The sequence below is a fragment of the Stigmatopora argus genome, chromosome 15 (genome assembly GCF_051989625.1).
Source record: "Stigmatopora argus isolate UIUO_Sarg chromosome 15, RoL_Sarg_1.0, whole genome shotgun sequence".
NCBI lineage: Eukaryota > Metazoa > Chordata > Actinopteri > Syngnathiformes > Syngnathidae > Stigmatopora > Stigmatopora argus.
In genome coordinates, this window is record NC_135401.1 from 14,770,653 (window position 1) to 14,791,485 (window position 20,833).

Genomic DNA, 20,833 nt, shown 5'->3' on the forward strand with positions numbered 1-20,833 from the left:
TCGTATGACAAGTTACTCGTAACTCGAGGTAAAGTTTCCCATTGAAATGAATGGGAAACAAATTAATTCGTTCCAACTCTCTGAAAAAAACACCAGAAACAGGATATTGGATTGAAAAAAAAGTTTTATTTCTTATAATTCGCCATATATTGACAAAGTAATAAATAACGAGTGGTTTAATAGAAATAAAGTGTTTAATCTAACTAAAATTGGGCAGATTTCGCCGAGGGGAGAGGGGCACAAAAGGGGCGGGGGGCTTCGTTTTTTTTCTTCCACACAACGCACTCGTAAACGGAACAAACACTCCACCCTCACGTTCGCTATCGATGGGCTGTTTGCTCTCGTACTATTCCCTTCAAAATATTCCGAAAATGATGCACACAAATGTCCTCACAATCGAATAACGCACGACCACTTGCCAACGAGCAGCAGTCTTTTATCAGCGATCGCGCCGCTGCTCATGTTGTTGTTGTTGTTGGGCCACCTCAGGCGCTTGAGGATTACCCTCAGCAGCGCTAGAGCTGTCACTGGAACGCGGATTAGTTCATCCAGGGGGTAGCCGGAGGTGTGGGGCAGTGCGAATATCTCCGGCTGGATGAAAAACGTAGGGCGCCACGTTCCTGGGTGGCAGCTCTGGGTGGTTTTGTTGGATTCGCATGGGAGCTTCGGGGGCGCTGGCTAGCGGCTCCTTTTAGCTTGTAGCATCTGTGTTCGCATCCCCTCGAACGGCGCCTAGTGCCATTGCCTGTCGGCGTTGTGCGCACGAGTATACTTCATTACCCAGAAAGCCCTCTTTTCACCGCGCATGCGCGTTGTGCGTTTCCTGGTCTGAATAGCTCATCCGGTGCTCGTAAATATTGTTATACACGAAAGATATGCCAAAAAAAATGCCATGGCAACCTGGCTTGGTCGCATCACGAAACTTTGACCGCATCACGGGCGAATTATTCGATCGAAATTTCCCCCGTAAGACGAGCATTCCGTATGACGAACGGTCGTATGACGAGGTACCACTGTATATATATTTTTTTAAGTTCATAAAAATGTGAAAATCCTCGATGAAACTCGGAACCCACTCTTGCTACTAAGACTCAGCACTGTAGAGAAAAAAGGTAGTTATCCTAATTCGCGATTTTTCGATTATCGCGGCCATGTCTGGTCTACATTAACCGCGATATTCGAGGGAAAACTGTACATGATTATTAAGTATATAGTCATACCTCTACCTCTGAATGTCTCTAGGTAGTTATGAAATCCCCGAAAAAAATAAATGCATTTCCAGTATCCGTTAATTTATTTTGAAATTGTGGCGGATGCATTGATTCTCACTTTACAAGCTAGCTACACTCTACTGGGCTCCCATCAAAACAACCAAACAACCAAAATCTATGTTTCAAGATTATCTTCTGTACTTTTGACTGTCGTTCATCGTCATGGAGTTCTGCCTGTGTTTTTTGTCGAGATTTTCCAAGTGTGGATAAAGCAGCTGCTTCTGTTTTTATCATCATGCCTCCCAAGAAAACTACCAGCGTGAAAAGAAGTGGTCAGCGAGGAACATAAAATCGAACTCGACAATCCAATATAACAAGAAGGCGGACGAGGAGGGAGCAGCGATTATTCCAACAGCGAAGATAAAAGAAATGGTGGAGATATTTCAGGAACTTTCTGTCTTTGTCGAAAAAACACATCCCAAAAATCTTCATGGGTCATGCGATCGCCCATTTTGAAGACGTTTGTTTCTTGCACTATAGAAACATTATTAAATGTCATTAAAGGCAATCGTCTTCGGATATTTTTTTCCCAAAAAGTCCGTCAACCAGCAATGCAGAAGGGGGAGTTAAATCCAAGCAGGTAAGAACCAGTACTAATAAAATTACATTCCAAAGAAATCATAAAACGTTAATGTTTTTTGTTGATTAATGTTGATAAATAGCCGCCTGGTGGTGTAGACGTTCACTCGCCTGACTTCGGTGCGGGTAGGCGCGGGCTACATTCCCGCTGGTGGCGGTACGATTATGAGTGCGTATGGTTGTTTGTCTCTCTGTGTGTCATTGAATTCTTAATGCTGTGTTTATTAGATGCGTGTTCGTGGGGTCTGTCCATATTCCCTACTGTTAGCTTTCTCTTTGTAAAGCTATTTTTTTAAATATTGCTTTCTTTCAAACAATTAAGAAATCATTACCGTATTTTCACGACTATAAGGCGCACATAAAAGTCTAAAATTTTCTCCAAATTAGACAGGGCGCCGTATAATCCAGTGCGCTTTATATATGGACAAATACTAAAATTGTTATCACGATAAAATAAAATAAATCAGTCGATAGGACAACTACGGCAAGCAGCCCCCGACTCTACTATTTTCCCGTAGATAAAGTACTGCGCCGTGACTGCTGGGATATATAGTTTTTTTTGTCAATACACCCAATGGATTGTGGCCTGGTGATCGGCCTCAACCTAGCTAGCTACTATTTGCGAATGGACTGTGGCCTGGCGATTGGCATCAACACAGTTGCGAACCATGGAAGACAGCCTTGGAATAGTTACGCTAGCTACTAGCTAGCTACTATTTTCGAATGGATTGTGGCCTGGCGATTGGCATCAACACAGTTGCGAACCATGGAAGACAGCCTTGGAATAGTTACGCTAGCTACTAGCTAGCTACTATTTTCGAATGGATTGTGGCCTGGCGATTGGCACCAACACAGTTGCGAACCATGGAAGACAGCCTTGGAATAGTTACGCTAGCTACTAGCTAGCTACTATTTTCGAATGAATGGATTGTGGCCTAGCAATCGGCATCAACACATTTGCGAACCATGGAAGACAGCCTTGGAATAGTTACGCTAACTACTAGCTAGCTACTATTTGCGAATGGAATGTGGCCGCCTGAACGAACGTATTAAACTCAGCGTTTTCAATGACTAATTTGGACAATTGTTCAATTCCGACACAGAAAATTAGGACTTTGATGGATTTGTGGGTGATGATGACGTGAGTAAGTTGTAAAATATCTAAATAAAGTCCAACCGAACTCAGTTTTGCTTCCGTTGCCTTTTTAAAAATGTGTTTTTAGCGTGTGGGTGTAGCGTGCAAGAACTATATTTCCCAGCAGTCACTGCGCACCGGAACCCGGAAATAGGCTACTTCCGGTAGCCAGCGCTATTGCCATTCGAGGTTCATCCATATATAATATATATGCGTCTAAAAAACGGTGCGTGCTTTGTGTGTTTAAAATACAGAAATAGCACTTGTTACTGACACTGCGGATAAAAATACGATGCGCCGAATAGTCGTGAAAATACGGTAATTAATTTGGATGTGTGCTGTACCTTGTTGTAGATCTGCAGGTTGAGTCGATTGAGCTGCATTTGCTTTTCCCTCACTTCACATTCCATCTTGTGGAGAACTTCTGGAAGTCTTTCGTACATTCTGAAAGACACACAACTCAAGTATATTATAGAACAAAACACAATCATTAGGTAGAGACGTATGAAAATCTGGTTACCGTTTGGTCCGCTGTATCATTTCCTTCCAAGGCACAGCCCGCCTCAAACCAACGCTACCTAAAAAAAAAAGAGGGATAAGAAATCTTACTACAAAACCACTCACCGAAAATGTTCAAAAACTTTTAAGGTGATCTAATCTTTTGTGTTTAAAAAATTAGGGCATTCATGCACAAATTATGAATTATATTTACGGGACCTGGGCAATAAAACAATAACGATAAGGATCGTCAAATAATTGTATTGAATTGAATGCTTTTTATTGTCATTATACAAGTATAATGAGATTGAAAGCTTCACCACGAAAAAAACGTTGATAAGCATGAAAGCACAAGGACTATAACACAGCCAAAATGAGCGATTATGAGATGCAGGACAACACCACTCTCTAACACCTCCCTCTAACACCTCCCTCTAACACCTCCCTCAAACACCTCCCTCTAACACCTCCCTCTAACACCTCCCTCTAACACCTCCCTCTAACACCTCCCTCTAACACCCTAACACCTCCCTCTAACACCTCCCTCTAACACCTCCCTCTAACACCTCCCTCTAACACCTCCCTCTAACACCTCCCTCTAACACCTCCCTCTAACACCTCCCTCTAACACCTCCCTCTAACACCTCCCTCTAACACCTCCCTCTAACACCTCCCTCTAACACCTCTCTCTAACACCTCTCTCTTACACCTCCCTCTAACTGTCATTGCCCACGTGAGCATTGAAGTCCCCCAGCAGAATGAGGGAGTTCCCTCTAACTGTTAGAGGGAGGTGTTAGAGAGAGGTGTTAGAGGGAGGTGTTAGAGTCTAACACCTCCCTCTAACACCTCTCTCTAACAACTCTCTCTCTCCCTCCCTCTCTCCCTCCCTTCCTCCCTAACTCTGTGTCCGCCTCTCTCTGTGTCCGCCTCTCTCTGTGTCCGTCTCTCTCTGTGTTCATCTCTCTCTGTGTTCGCCTCTCTCTGTGTCCGCCTCTCTCTGTGTCCGTCTCTGTTTCTCTCTCTCTCTCTCGCTATGCCCCCCTCTCCCTCCCTTTCTTTTCAAAAAGGGCAGCGGTTCAGAAGCATATGGTGACCTGGAAGAGTTCCGTTGATCCTCCTCAGACTCAAGATTTCCGTGCGTCTCTGTGACCTCAAAATGAAGTCGGCTCGTCGTGAAGCCAGAGCTTCCTAAAATTATATTGAAAAAAAATCATTCTCGCAAACTAACATACCTCATGTTTTTAAAAATACTTTTGAATAATAGTGCATCATATATTAAACATTCATGTAACCCTTACTAACCTGCAGCGGGATGACCTCATGGCCACTTTTGGGAAGCAAATCGTCGTAATTTTTGTCTTGTTGTGGTCTGAGAGCTTCTCTTGTGGTGTTCTCGACGTCGTTGCTATACCACATGGTACTTTGCTCAGGTTCTGCTGCTTCCTTTTCTAGGTCGGGACGGTTCTCCTTAAAGTCATCGTCTTGGAGTGGGATGAACCACCACACTGCTAAAAACGGAGCACAATCAACATTTCATAGTATATGACAAAGTATTGCCTTTTAAGGATTTGATACAGGGCATAGAGGGACCGGACCCCCACGTATCAGAGGTTCCGGAAGCCCTCACTCCCAGAGTACCCCCCCACAAGACACCCCGGGGGACACGGTCGAACGCCTTCGGCAAGTCCACAAAGCACATGTAGACTGGTTGGGCAAACTCCCGTGCACTGCTTTCCCCTCCTGAGACGTCGGATGGTGGACCAAAATTTCTTTGAAGCCACCCGGAAGTCGTTCTCCATGGCCTCACCGAACTTTACCCATGCCAGGGTTTTTGCCTCGGAGACGACGAGAGCCGCGTCCCACTTGGCCACCCTGTCCAGCTGCCTCCAGAGGCCCGTGGGCCAAAAAGGCCCGATAACAACTCCTTTTTCAGCTTGATGGCAGCCCTTACTGCCGGTGTCCACCAGCGGATCCTGGAGTTGCCGCCACGACAGGCACAGACCACCTTGCGGCCACAGCTCCGGTCTACCGCCTCAGCAATAGAGGCGTGGAACATGCTCCACTCAGACTCAATGTCCCCCACCTCTTCCCAGACATGAGAGCACCTCTGGAGGTGGGAATTAAAACTCCTGAAAGGGGACTCTGCCAGGCGTTCCCAGCAGACCCTCACAAAACGTTCGGGTCTCCCAGGCCGCACCGGCATCTGCCCCCACCATTGGAGCAAACTCACCACCCGCCCCTCTCTTTACCCCAAGTAACCGAGCGCAAAAATCCAACAATAGAACACCACTCGGGTTTCGATCAGGAGGCCCATTCTTCCCAATCACCCCACTCCAGGTCTCAATGTCATTGCCCACGTGAGCATTGAAATCCCCCAGCAGAATGAGGGAGTTCCCTGAAGGAGCACTCTCCAGCAACCCCTTCCAAGGACTCCAAAAAGGGTGGGTACTCTGAATTGCAAAAGTTTGTTGCATACGCTCAAAACAGTCAGGTCCCATCCCCCAACCCGAAGAGGAAAGAATGCTACCCACTTGTCTACCAGGGTGAATCCCAACATACAGGCACTGAGCCTGGGGGACAATAATCAGAGCTGCCAACCCCATTTTCAGGTGTACCCTTGTTCCATTTCCGGAGTATTTCAGAGGAGAGAATGCGATTCATGCAAAATTGATATGTAAAATCAATTGTAATATGTAAAATGCGTAGGACAATTTAAATCAAACTGTTATTATCATGTTTTACATTAATTGAAATATTTTGTTTTTGCAAACTAATGAAAAAGTACAGCATAATGAAAATAAGTTTATCTTTGTGTTTGGGTCCTTTACATGCGTTTTAGTCAGTAATTCCACCATGTGTCACGCTGAAGTCGCACATGCATGTTGGAGATGGCGTCAACATGGGATATTTAGGCGGATAAGAAGCACTATACTTCTGCTAATGTCTGGATTTCTTAAAAGTTTCATCCAAATTGCGATCCATTTTGTGCTTATTCCGGGGAGGGAAATTGATAAGACTTACCAGTGCTGTGTGCACCTACTTTCTTTAGAACAACCCCGGAAATAATAGGATTTGTTTCAAAACAAAAGACTGGTCGTTTATTCAGCCTTAATAACACTTACTTCCAGTGGTGGACCGTCAGGGCCTGGAAGGCCATCAAAGAATAATGTTAATTATATTTTGTCCATGAATACTTATATTGGATTGGATTGGATAACTTTATTCATACAATCACATTGAAGCCATTATTTGTTGCCAGGGTCAGAAATCTGCCTTGAGGCCTTCACAATCAGTTCTGCAGCCCTGTAGTATAAAATAAGCGTCGATATTATTGTTGCTTTAACTAATCAGATTTCGAGTTGGCGACACTAAGGCCTTCTCGCATGCGCAGGGAAACATCATCGCTTTCACAAAACTATGATAGGCTGTGATAGTGTACGAGCCAGAGCTATCAAACTGTACCTGTAGCGAGCTGCAAAAGCAAATATATTGTTGTGTTCATTTAATAGCAGTTTTGTCAACCCACAATGGCTGAAGGAGGAGAAGAAATTGATTTGGTTGCAGATTTACTGTCAAAGCCATTTTCAAGACGGACTTTTAAAAAAAAGCTGGACATCATTAAGAAAGGTCGGACAAGCAAGCCTTTTACAACTGGGAAAAGGCTCACAGGCTCCAAGGAACACTGCAAATTGTATCGCTGGGAGTGCTTGTTATTTGCCACAGATCGACATGGTGTTTGGAGCAACACTGGATTTGTACACCAAAGCACTTACAAGCAACGGTGCTCTCCAAAATTTTTGGGGAAACCAGAGTGAAGCTACAGCTCAGGGAGCAAGTGCGCAGGGAAACGGAGCGCCACAACAAAAAGGTGAAGAAAAATAGGGAAATCTTAAAAAGACTGATAGATTGTGCCCCCCTGCTTGTATTTGTTAAAGCTGAAAGCGGAGTTGATGTATGAATTGTTTTTTTGACATGATGTGCCCTAAACGCACCGCGTGGCTGATTGGTCATAAGATAGGACGGCTTTCCACGTCATTTTCGGAAGAACCTCCGCCACCAAGTTTCCCGGTGCTCCCCGAAACTTTACCCCCCTGTCGTTACAGGAAGACTCGGCGAGACATGATGCTGCTGGCTGCGTGGACCCAATTTAATTGTAAGGTAGGACACCTATCCACGTCGTTTACAAACCTCATTTTCGGAAGAATTTCCGCCTGTGAGTTTCTAGGTGTTATAAAACATCCACCCATCCATAAATCACGCTTTATGCATTCTATAATCCTTATAAAGCGTGATATATGGATGGATGTGTGTGAGTGTGCACCTAGAAACTTGCTGGCAGAAATTCTTCCGAAAATGACGTTTGTAAATGACGTGGAAAGTCGTCCTACCTTACAACTACATTGGGTCAGCGCGTCCAGAACCATCGTGTCTCGCCAAGTCTTGCAAGTGTTTCGGGGAGAATAGAATAGATAAAGCGTGATTTATGGATGGGTGGCTACGTTTGTCCAAACCATGCATCGTAGAGACTTGAAATGATGATGGCCAGAAACGAGTGACATGGGATATTTAGACGAGTGATTGAATTTCTTTACCTTCTCTATGTGTATAAACTCAAGCTTTGAGCATTTGCAAGGATTATCGAGGAGTATGCCTGACCAGAAATATGTTAACTTGCTCCTCTTTTGTGGTAGTTTTAAGCATTACACTCTGCAGATTCAAAATATCCATACCTTCTTCAGTCCACACTGCAGTGCTTCCACTTAGTCATTTCCGCTTGAAGTTAGTTGCATGAACTAGGCAACAGCACCGCTATTTTGTGAGCTTTTATTTTCGACATATTTTCACTGATTTAAAATTCGTCATCCTTTCTTTTGAAATTGACTGTCTGTTTTCCTTACTTTTTCCTAAAAGGCATACTTCTCCTGCTTCTGTATACCTGTCCATAATTGTATACACGTTTGCTGTGCTATGCGTGTAACTGAAATTTTCCTTTCTAATCTAATCCATTTTTCAAGAGCCTTTTTTATATCGCAACAACTGTCTTTTGGTTTTAAACAAGCAGGTGAGACCAGCGGTGTACAAATAAAAATGATTTTTGTAGAGTAAAATGTGGCTATATGCCTAAATAATATTAGAATTTTATGAGGTTATTATTGATGCTTTTTTATATGTGTCGCAGCTGTAGCTGCAGTAAAGGTTTTATAGCCATAAAACAGTTATTGAGGGTTGGATTAATTCAGACGTAGCACTACAGAAGGCCTAGGTGTGAAATGCAAAATGTTGAAGCGATAGAGACTACCTATGCAACCGATTCCGAATCGATTGTCACGCTGAAGTCGCACAAGACGAATAATTCGTCAGAACTTGTAACTTGGATGATTCACAATGCACTCGTGTTACCGAATTCTTCCGGTTTACAGTGCAGTTTAGTCAAGATGGCGGAAGCCGTAGCGATGGTTTGAATTTCGAATTGGAAATTGAAAATTTGGTACTTTTCCGAAATGGTTACTTAAAAAAAAGAAATTTACGTGACAATTTTTTGGGATTTCCGGAGTTAAGGGAGGTTGTTCAGAGTCCCGGAGTTTGCGTTGCATTTCTGGATAAACTTCAGAAATTCCGGAGTAGTTGGCAGCCCTGAAAAAGTATGCCCACACCTGCTCGGCGCCGCTCACCGCGAGCGACTCCACTCTAAGTGGAAGTGTCCAACCCCCCTCGAGAGGAGTGGTACCAGAACCCAAGCTGTGCATAGAGGTGAGCCCGACTACATTGATCTGGAATTTCTAGACCACACGCACTAGCTCAGGCTCTTTCCAAACCAGAGAGGTGACATTCCACGTCCTAAGATCCAGTTTCTGTAACCGGGGATCGGACCGCCAAGGATCCCTCCTTTGGCTGCTGTCCAACTGTTGTCATACCCGACCTCTTTGGCCCATCTTACAGGAGGTGAGCCCATCTGACTTTTTTTTTTAGTTGGACAATCTTAATATTTATGGAGTCTTGATAATTTAATTTTTATTACTCTTTCACGGGATTCAATAGTGTGTAAAGTCTCATGATAGTGGGACTTTAAACAACTATTTAACTATCATCTCGCCCTTTTGACCAGTTGTTTAACTTCAAGTTGTCCAAATAACACTGGTCGTCTAAAAACACGAGGGGAAGGCATCTAAGCTAGCATTGAAATACCTTTGGGTTGCCGTGGAAGCACGGTCATCTTCTTATGCTTGGCTGAATTTAGGCTCCTCTGCGTCCGTCCTGGCCGCGGCGGAAACATGGTTCCTACATCTCGGGTGTGAAGGCGTGTCACATTGTGCTTGACCTCTACATCACCTTAGAAAAAAAAAGAAAACATCGGGATGATGACACAAAAACCAACAACCTGATGAGAACTTCAGCTGAGTTTATGTTTGTGAAACCTTTCCAACAACATTTACGAATCCCGGAGCCTAGGAAGGACAAAGAGCATCATAAAAGATAATACACATCCCAGCTTGCACCTCTTCCATCTGCGGCAGGCACTACGGGACTGTAACAGCCAAGACAAACAGACTCAAGGATAGTTTCTTCCCAAGTGCCATCACCATACTCAATTCGAGTTCTGCACCTAGGAGGACCCAATGAAGACTTACTCCTAACCACTTTAGTCACTTTGTACCTACATTTTTGTGACCACTTATTCATGTTGACTACTTATTGATTATTTCTCTGTTTGTTGTTGTTATTTGTGCACTTCCCTACATATTTATGTTGTTGACTGCCTATGTTGACTATTTATGTATTTATTATTTATTGATTAATTATTTATTTGTCTGTATTTTGTTGTTGTTATTGTGCACTTTGTGGTGAAGCTTTAAATGTCATTACACTTGTATAATGACAATAAAAGCATTCAATTCAATTTACTTTTACACTGAAGAAAAATATGAACACATCACTTGTTTTTGCTTCCACTTGTTATAATCAGAAGATCTCAAAATTCTAAAACATTTACCTTATCCATATCCTCAACCATTTCTCTCAACTACTGTTTACAAATCCGTCTAAATGTGTAATAGTGAACACTTTGGGATAATCCATCCAACCTCACAGGTATGCCATATCAAGATACTGATTAGACAGCATAACTATGATTGCATAGGGGCCACATTGGACTATTAGCCACAAGGGTCGCTAGTGTGTAATATAATATTTACAATTTAAGACGTGCAGCTCATCAACTTGTAAAATAATGATTAAATAAATAATTGGAGAAAAAAAATCTAATAGGGGTGATCTTACAAATTCGAGGGATTACTGTACAGTCATACCTTAAAATAGGATCTTAATGCATTACGGGACTGAGCTCGTATGTCGATTTACTCGTATCTCAAATCAACGTTTCCCATAGAAAGGAACTAAATACAAATTAATTCGTTCCCACCCTCTGAAAAACAACAACTGGATATTACAATGGAAAAAGAATTTTATTGGTTGTAATTCACCATCTACTAACAGAGTCACAAATAACTAGTGGTTATGATGTTTAATAATAAGAGGATAAAATAAAATAAAATTCAATACAACGGGGAGTTCGCGAATGAGAGAGACTTGAAGGATGCGCTCGTAATGTAACATAAACTTTAAATTTAACTTAAATGAACTTAGATTCCTATAAACACACTAAAAAAATCTAAGTTTTAATATATCGTTACACAAAATTTAAACCTTATTGTGCAATAACCAAGGCAAAGAGTTTAATGTATTCCACCGTGGCTTTCGAGGCGAACTTCCTGCATCTCCATACGTATTGCCGAGCCAGCTCAGTGACTACTCATGTTTTTCGATTATTTCGTGCTTAATATAGATTGTGTGCATACACCTTTTCTTTGCACTACCCTTCATTGCACCAGCTTGCTTTGGATCCATTGTTTCCCTTAATTCTGCACTGAATAACGCAAAAAAAACACGGAAAAAATGCAATGCTCCGCCCAGTGCTCGTAGAGATCTTTGCACGAGGGAGATGCAGCAAGAAAAACAGATCCAAGTAGGATCCAAGATGGCAGCGCGCACGGGTGCAGCGGCTCTTTGCTCTCCAGTTTGGTGTTTTGTTTTCTCAATCTTATCGTTATTTACTAACATCTGCGAGGCAAACTTTTTCTACAGTCACCAGGATTTAATTAGTCTCGGGAGGAGATGCGATATATGCATCACAACAGATTACCAACGAACCTACAATATGCCCGAGGACATCTCGAGACCACCGGGATCTCGGCAAAGGGAAAGAAAGCAAAAGCAGCCTCTCGCGGCCTGGCCACCATGCTTGTATCTCAAAATGTGTCTCGTATCCCAAGGAAAATATTTGCTCTGAATTTCGAAAGACTAAAACCACTTTTCAGTCGACAGTTTGAATTATATAATTTCAGGTGTGGTGGCGTGCTTGATTCTGTTATGATCATCAGTGATACTTGATGTCAAGATGTTTGAAATAAAATTATTCACTGATATCATTTTTCAGAATACAGTTTGATTTGTTTATTTTTGGGGGAAAATTTAAGAAACTTGAAATTGTCAAACAAGCGCTTTTTAAATAGTGGGTCATGATCCCATGGAAATGGTTTGTGTAAACACGCGCACGCACACACACGCACACGCGCACACACGCACACGGGGTGGTAAACTGCATCCGTGAAAATTAACGCCCCAATTTTAATTTACCGTGCGCTAAATTAATTTATTGCTTATAGCACCAGGCTGGTAAGCGGTGAACAAAACTAAAGGACAATTGAATTAATTTTGCTGTTGAAAATTGTTCATTCATCTTCGTTTGCTATTTGAATATAATAGAATAGAATAATAGTAAATAAAGGAGTGTTCGTTTGACTGTGCAAATGCTTAGAACGGAAACATGACTTCCTTCCATGAGTAAAGAAAATTGAAAGGGGCGATTGCATGATTTAACTTACCTGCTTGGGTGCCTCTGTTGACAGCCATCTTGGAGGTGGAGCCCCGAGGTGTCTGGGTGTAACAGCCTGCTGCCGACGACTCGACGGTCATCTGCCGCACAGGACATGACAACACATCATCAAGAACCGCCACCGGACCCCCGACGCGAGGTTATCCAGCATACTTACGTCAGAGGCCTCGGCAACGATGTCATGGAAGCCACGTTCCTCCCAGCGCTCCCTCTGCTTGGCGACATCGCCATAGAGTTTACGGAGGCGGGCGGGGGTTTTGAGGCTCTTGGTGCCTTGGCCCCGGTTGGTTCCAAAGGCCCGAATCAGGCGATCCGTGTCCAGCGTGGAAGTGGTGGTGCTGGATTCATCTCTGTCAGCGGGGCACAGAGTGCGCGGGCGAGGAATCCACGTCTGAAAGTAAAGGTCAGCTTGTGAAAATGAAAACAATGAGACGGCCAGAAGATTTGGACTGAACATTTAGCTGTCATTGTGAGCAATAGATGTTTGGACTGGGGAGGTATTTTTTATAATTATTACATTCAAGCAGTGGCGGGCCGTCAGGGCCTTCAAGGCCTTCCCTGCTGGCCTAAGAAATATCTGAATCATATTATATTTTGTCCATCAATACTTATTATTCCAAATGGTCTGTTAGCTTCCTTTCATTGCTTTTCCCCCTGGTTGCACTGCTTCCAGATGTGTGTTTTCATATTGAAGCATTTAACCAATCACATTTCAGCCATTATTTGTTGCCAGATCAGATCTGCCTCAAAGCCTTCATAATCAGTTCTTGCGGGGTCTGCTGCATTAAACAAGACTGTTGCTTTTAACCAATCAGATTTTGAGTTGGCAACCCCACAATGATTTTTCATAGGCGTTAGCATTTTGCTGGCTGGGTCATGTCATTGCTTTCACAAACTATGATTGGCTAGTAGGCGGGCCAAAGCAGCCAGAGATCGCAAACTCCACCCACTTGGCCGACAGTGGCAAAAACAAATGAATTCTGTTGCGGATAATCTCTCACAAAGCTATTTTCCAGACGGACTTTTCAAAAAAAAAAAGTACATTATTAAGAAAGGGCGGTCAACTCCGAAGCTAGCAAGCCTGTTACAGCCGGGAAAATGGTGTGTGCTAACTTAGCTCCACAAGCAAATAGTATATTGTTGTTTAGATTTAAAGCCATTTTCAAAACGGACTATGCCAGAAATATGACAGGACAGGCTCGAATTTCATCATTAGCTTCGATGGCGATAGGAAAGAAGGAAGAAAGAAAAGAGGATGGATATTGTGTAAAAAGGATTTTTGGTGAGTAAAATATGGCCATATTCCTAAATAACATTTCAATTGTGGGCCAAGTTCTGATATCTGAAAAGCTACAGTGTTTGTATTTAAGCTCCAGTGTTTGTATTTAATCACAAAATGCTGCTAGGAAGTGGATTTTACACCAGTTTAATTTTTGGCGTTTCACCATTGACGTCCATCGCTGTCTTTTCCCGGGAAAAATCACCCCCCTGGCCTGGTTGTAATGTCTCAAAAGCTCCAGTATTTGTATTCAATCAATAAATGATGCTAGGAAGTGGATTTTACCTAATTTTAGTATTTTAGTGCATTTTTTGTCATTTCACGTATGGACGTATCGACGTTCATCGCTGTCTTTTTACCGGGGAAATGATACTCCGGGCCCGGTTCTGATGTCTAAAAAGCTCCAGTATTTGTATTTAATCAATAAATGCTGTTTTTGGCTGGATTTTACCCCATTTTTGGGCAATGTTTGCCCGTACGCCATTGACGTTCATCGCTGTCTTTTCCCGGGAAAATCACCCCCTGGCCTGGTTTTAATGTCTGAAAAGCTCCAGTATTTGTATTTAATCATGAAATGCTGCTAGGAAGTGGATTTTACCCCATTTTTGTGAATTAATTTATTGATTATTTTTTATGTGTTGCAGCTGTAGCTGCACTAGAGGTTTTATAGCCATAAAATAGTTTTTGAGGGTTGGATTGATACGTTGAAGGCGCTACCAGAAAATGCAAGGCCCGCCACTACATTCAAGTAAAATAAATTCATACGATCACTACCAAGCCATTACTGTACAGATGGATTGAATGTCAATTGCCCCTATTGGCACAGAAACATGAGCGTTCACTGCCAATGAGTTGTCAGTGTAATTTATTTTTTAAATAAAATAAAAATTCACAAAATCAAATTTTAAATATTCACTTATATTAATAAGGGAACTAAAATAATTGAACAGTCATTTTAGAATTTTTGTATGAATATTTTTTTTGCTATTTTTTTTTTTAGATCAATACCAGGCCATTGTATTGTATCATAATTTCCAGGTCATGATTCGATCGTGAATAATCCCGATACAGTAATCCCTCGAATTTTGAGAATAATGTAGATCATGCATGGCCGCAAAAAATGAAAAAATGAGAAGTAGAATCACCCCTATTATTAGCACTGATTTGGGTTGCATTCAGCGCTGAAGAAGCAGTCACATTTCACCGCAGAAGAATGAAATAAAAAGGCCGACAGCATGCGTTCTCCTGTTTTGTTGCGAGTGAATTTCACGCCGCGAACATCGATCGTGGAGAAAGACTACCCCGAGCCTCTTTCAACTTTGTTTGGATTTTGAGTCGCCGTGGAAAAAACCTCCTCAGCGTCCTGGCATCCAATGAGCCCAGGAAAAACGAGGCATGATGGCAGTGCCGAGAAAAAGTGACGTTGCTAAACTAAAACCGTAGCACGCCATTACGGCGTGAATGAATTTACCATGCGTTTTATCAAGAAGCGAATATTGGGTAGACGGCCACAATATCCTTTCCCGTGGACACGCAGCGAGTGGTAGCCACTAAGAATAGAGAAATGAACCAGCATTATGAGGGATTTACATTTTAGAAAAGTGAAGCTGGCATGACAGCGTCAACACAGAGTGCAAAAGAAGAGGCAGCGGACAACGCCGAGAATGAGGATGAAGAATGTGGTTTGCAGTTTGCAACAACGGATGCAGGAGATTAATAACAACTGGGTCGGAGCCATTGAATTTGGCAATCGTCTTGACAGTGTCATGTACATGTAAAACCGCATCCTGATTAGATGTCCAAGCCAACTCATCTGGCTCCTCTCGATCCGGAGGAGAAGCAGCTCTACTCTACTGGCATCTGCCAGCACCATCGGAGCCAGCTCACCACCAGGTGGTGATCGGTTGACAGCTCCGCCCCTCTCTTAACCCGAGTGCCCAAGACATGTGGGCGCAGATCCGATGACACGACCAAAGTCGATCATCGAACTGCGGCCTAGGGTGTCCTGGTGCCAAGGTCACATATGGACACCCTTATGCTTGAACATGGTGTTCATTATTGTCAATCCACGGCGAGCGCAGAAATCCAACAATAGAACACCACTCGGGTTCTGATCGGGGGGGGCGTTCTAAACCAATCACTCGCTTCCAGGTCTCACTGTCATTGCCCACGTGAGCATTGAACTCCCACAGCAGAACGAGGGAGTCCCCTCAAGGGGCACTCAATTTGTCCCGTATCTCAAGGTAAATATTTTCTTAGATTTTTACTCGTATCTCAAATTCCTGGTATGTCGGGGCACTCGTATTCTAAGGTATTACTGTATTTTGACATTAATGTGCTTTTGATTCATACAGTATCTCAGAAATACCATGTGTGATAATTTTTCTTAAGATTTTCCCTTCAAAGTAACACGTTTGTACTCCCTGTTAAAAATTGTGAATCAGGGGCGGCTTATATGGGAGAAATTGTAAAATTCAACAATTTAAAGGCAATTTTAAGGGTGCGGCCTATACAGGCGGGCGGCTTATATGAGAGTAAATACGGTACATCATTTCAATGTAAAAAAAATAAATACCGTATTTTCACGACTAAAAGGCGCACTTAAGTCTTACATTTTCTCCAAAATAGACAGCGCGCCTTATAATCCAGTGTGCTTTATATATGGAAAAAAATAAAATGTGTCATTCATTGAGGGTGCGCCTTATAGTCGTGAAAATACAGTAAATGAAAATAAGCTGAGCCCAAACTCTTATATTTGTTTTTTTCATCATTTCAACAAAGAAAGTTATTCCTGATGAAAAGCATGTTCTGTTATCAGAGTTTGCAAGCGCCCAGATTGTTTCTTCTAAATAAATTAAAGAGCCATATTGACAAGTGTTTATATTTATATACTATATTTATATATAATGACCCTAAAATGTAGTAATGACATACAAAATTACCGTATTTACTGACATATTAGCCACCCGCATGTATTAGTCCCACCTTTAAAATTGCCTAAAAATTGTTGAATTTTACAATTTCTCAAGTATAAGACGCCCCCAGATTCACAATTTTCACCTCCATTTCCACGGTTTTAATAGGGAGTACAAATGTGTTACTTTGAAGGGAAAATCGCACGTGATATTTCTGAGCTACTGTACGAATCAAAAGCACATTGTTAGGGTCCATATCATAAGGACATTATCATGCATGTCTTTGTGAATGCAAAATATCAAATTATTCAATTTGAAAAAAAGAAATAAGTCTATCTTGATGAGAACTTGATGCCATTTGACAGAAATTGCAATTTTCTTGTCAGAAGTTTAAGATGTTGTGGCAGCCATATTGCTTCTAATGTCAAAATATCTCGATTCTTTCGATGGTTCATATTACTGCAATAGTTGTCACTTGCGAACAAGAAATAAAACAAAAAAATCTAAGTGGAATTTTGTTTTATTTCAAATTCACATATGTACAATCATGCAGCTAAACCTCAATTCAAAAGAGAATTCACATGAGCGGTATATACAGGTGTGTCCGTAGCGGTGTACTTTTCACCAGCTCTGTGGGTGGGTGCAATAATAGTATGACATACGTACACATTGCGCAGGTATCAAGGCTGATATTTTAGCGATCAGCCGCAGGACCTTTGATCAGCCTTAACAACAATTGGGATGTGCTGACATGGTAAACGAGCACATATATCAAGGCTACTCGCGTCTGGCCAGTCAGAGCACGTTTAACTAGGTAAGATGGCGGGGCCCTAAGTATGATGGCGGCGCCCCGCCCTAGCTAAAATGGACACGCCGCAAGCGAGCAGTGACAGGCACAAGTGAGTTTTTTCACGTTTTATCCAAGATACGTTATTTTTCTTGAATTTCATTCAAAGACGTCAAAATAAATTATGTTTAGTGTTTTATCTGTTTATCTTTTCTCTATTTTGAAATAAATGACAGTATCGGCCGCACTGTCTTGTGTCATGGCGTCATGGTGTTATGGCGTTGTCACCTTGCCCTTTCCTGCATGTTGTTTTTTATGCGCATATAAGCCGTACAACGATTAAGTCATAATTTTTTGTCCGACAAATGCGGCTTATATGCGACTAAATACAGTAATCATATTTCCTATGTAGAAACATTCCTAAGTAGAGGTACGACTGTATAAAAAAAGTAACCTGGTTTTCGTCGTAATGTCTCCTGTAATGCGGCACATTGTCACCCCTAGTGGCAAGAATGAGATTGGACAGGCGCTGCAATTGCTCCAGGAGCCATGCCTCCCTGTCGGCATGTAGCAGTGGCAATCGTTCCACTTGAGTGTTTGTGGCTACGCCCCCTGCTTGGAAGCCTGCCGTGACCGAGGTCTCGCCTTGGCTCGCCTGGGAATGTTGTTCATCCAATGCCACAGCAGCACCTAGCGGCACAAGCATACATCAACACATAAGATCTCAGAAAGTTTAAAAAATGAATTTTCTGCTGAATCAAGCAGCATATTACTGCAATCTACTGATTACACATCCAAGATATCTGATTGGGAAAAAAGTGTCCTCATTGGTCAAACATAATCCAGGACCCTTTTATGAAATTGCTTTGACGTCCCTGGTCTAGACGATATGGTATAAATGGGCGATACCGTATTGGCCCGAATATAAGACGGTGATTTTTGCATTGAAATAAGAGTAAAAAAGTGTCACATGTCTAAAATTCGGGGTCAAGGCATTATACCCATTCACAAGGTTGGATGGGGCCCTTTTTTTCCCTCCAAGATGACGCCGTCACGCGGAATCCAGTGGCAGTAGCTCTGTCCACTCTTATTTGTTTCTCGTGTTTTACAGCCCTTCTATCTTTTTTAATTACAATTCAATATTTCTTAATAATAATACTTTTTACTTTACTTTGTACTGGAAATTCGGAGCTGGACAAAAGTTCCGGGAGAAGAAGCAACGCTTCTGACCAACCATTCCATCAGAAAGCGAGATCCTTCCCCGATAAGATGGAAGAGCTGTCGGCGCTTACCAGGCCGGAAGCGGAGTCGAGGAGTTCTGCTCTGCTGCTGTTTTCTTCAGCTCCAGACTACTGAGGAACTGTGCGGATAAGCTTGGAAGAGTGATTCTGCATATTTTCAACCTCGGTCAGTCTGCAGAAGTTTCCCACCTTGTGGAAGACTTCCTGTGTGTGGTTCCAGTTTTATCTAACTCTACAATGTCATTTTCTTGTGACTATCAGTTTTTGTCCAACTTTACAACGTCTTTTTGAGTCTGTATCCGTTTTAGCTACCGCAACCAAGATGGCGCCGCTCAAGTGGCAGCCGGTAGCGGTAGCTCCGTCCGCTCTTACTCGTTTTGTGTTTTTGCTGCTTTTGTATCTTTTTTAATTGTATTTTAATATTTCTTAATGCTTCCAATATACTTTGCCTTTTACCTTGTGCTTTTTGCTTTGTTGTTTTTGCGACCTTTGCTACTTGACCCCAACCAGTCGCGTGGCTTGGTCTGTGCTTGCTACTGTCTTGCTACTGCAACCAGGGAAATTTCCTGAATACGGGATGAAATAAAGTTCCAATCCAATCTCTTTAAAGCAAATGCTGAACACGTCGATGGTTAATATAGCTATTGCAATTTTTTTAAAAGCATTAGTCATAAATTTCCATATGTAATTACGCTAAATGTTCAGATATTAAGATGTGATAGACAGATTTTGCATGATTTGAATGAGGCAAAATAAAATGCTTTTTGCCTCAAACATATTGTTATAATGATTTGGTTTTTATGTACTGTAATTATTTTCTGTATAAAAATTGAATTTGGTGTTCAAAAAGTCTTTGTTCAACTTGGGTCTTGGAAAAAAAGGGGTCATCTTATAATCAGGACCGTCTTATATTCGGGCCAATATGATTATAATCATCAAATGATTTTTGTCAACACTGATAAGAAAACTGTCGATCAAAGTGGCTAGATAAATACTGAAAAAACACCACCCGAATACCACAAAGGACAGGGGCGCTAATGTGACGTGAACGCTAGAGTCAGACCAACGATCAGTAGACAAAGAAAGCGGTGAGGAACAGGTAATCATTTAGCAGAGTTAGCAATAGAGCGGCGCACACAGAGCATGAAAGTGAAGGACTATCACACAGCTAAAATGAGTGATGATGAGGACAACACCGAGCCTATCCACTAAAAGATCCAAGTGAAGTCTCACTGTCGTATACTTTATGACCCAAAGACAACCTTTCCCTGCACTTCTGGGTCTTGTTTAAAAATATATTTTTTGCACTGTACTCCCTCAGATTGTGAAAAAAACCTCATTAGCTTGTAAGTGGTCTTTAATTTTTTTGTAATATATGTGCAATTGACTATTCCAGCCTTTAATTGCTACCTTTGAATGTAATTTAGTTTTTTTTGTTAATTGAAAAAGGGGCGGTCCGGTGAAAGATTGGTTAGCGCAGGGGTCACCAAACTACGGCCCGCCGGCACATTTGGACCGGCCCTCTGAACAATACCAGAGACGCTATCGGAATTTTTTTTTTTTTTTTTTTTTTTTTTGGGATGCGGCCCGCTGGCACATTTGGACCGGCCCTCTGAACAATACCAGAGACGCTATCGGATTTTTTTTCCTATTTGGCCTTGAAGACTGGGACATTTTAATCTTGTGTTTGGTTCATTGCACCCCTGCTGAGCCCACAAATCATCCCAGTGAAGCGGGGCTTCGCATTGCTTCTTTGGTGACACGCGCGGGGAGAGTGTTTCCCTTTGATGCATGCGGGCATGTCCACCGTTGCATGCACGAGCAGTGTTACCGAGACATCTGGACGATCGCAGGTGAGGGCGGAGCCCTGGGACCATCGCGGACTATTCAAGCATATTAAAACTGCAACCTGTTTGAGAACGGAATAATGGCGAAAAAGTTAGGTGAGAGAAAAATTGATTCAGAATGCAGGATATTTAACCTGGAGTGGACAAACGATTATTTTTTTTGTTCAAAGCAAAGAAAAGGCTGTTTGTCTCATTTGTCAAGAGACGGTGGCGGTATTCAAAGAATACAATCTTTGCCGACACTATGAATCCCGTCACAAAGACAAGTACGATAGATTGCAAGGCCAAATACGAGCAGACAAACTCTCAAAGCGAAAAAGTGGACTAC

General features: G+C 42.3%; 1 protein-coding gene across 3 annotated transcripts in view; it reads right to left on the minus strand.

The window, feature by feature from the left end:
• Positions 1–20,833, minus strand: part of LOC144089484 (uncharacterized) — a 61,555-nt gene that overhangs the window by 4,419 nt on the left and 36,303 nt on the right. For 2 of the 3 annotated variants that reach the window (XR_013305084.1, XM_077620375.1), the window contains exons 13-20: positions 17,872–18,107; positions 12,594–12,827; positions 12,426–12,516; positions 9,670–9,813; positions 4,786–4,991; positions 4,578–4,671; positions 3,506–3,563; positions 3,330–3,429 (exon numbers count right to left, since the gene is read on the minus strand). Coding sequence is in view for 1 of the 3 variants with exons in the window: in XM_077620375.1 (XP_077476501.1) it covers positions 3,330–3,429; positions 3,506–3,563; positions 4,578–4,671; positions 4,786–4,991; positions 9,670–9,813; positions 12,426–12,516; positions 12,594–12,827; positions 17,872–18,107 (1,163 nt within the window). In the remaining 2 variants the exon portion in view is untranslated. The remainder of the gene's footprint in view (positions 1–3,329; positions 3,430–3,505; positions 3,564–4,577; positions 4,672–4,785; positions 4,992–9,669; positions 9,814–12,425; positions 12,517–12,593; positions 12,828–17,871; positions 18,108–20,833) is intronic. The other variant, XR_013305085.1, reaches the window with a different exon arrangement.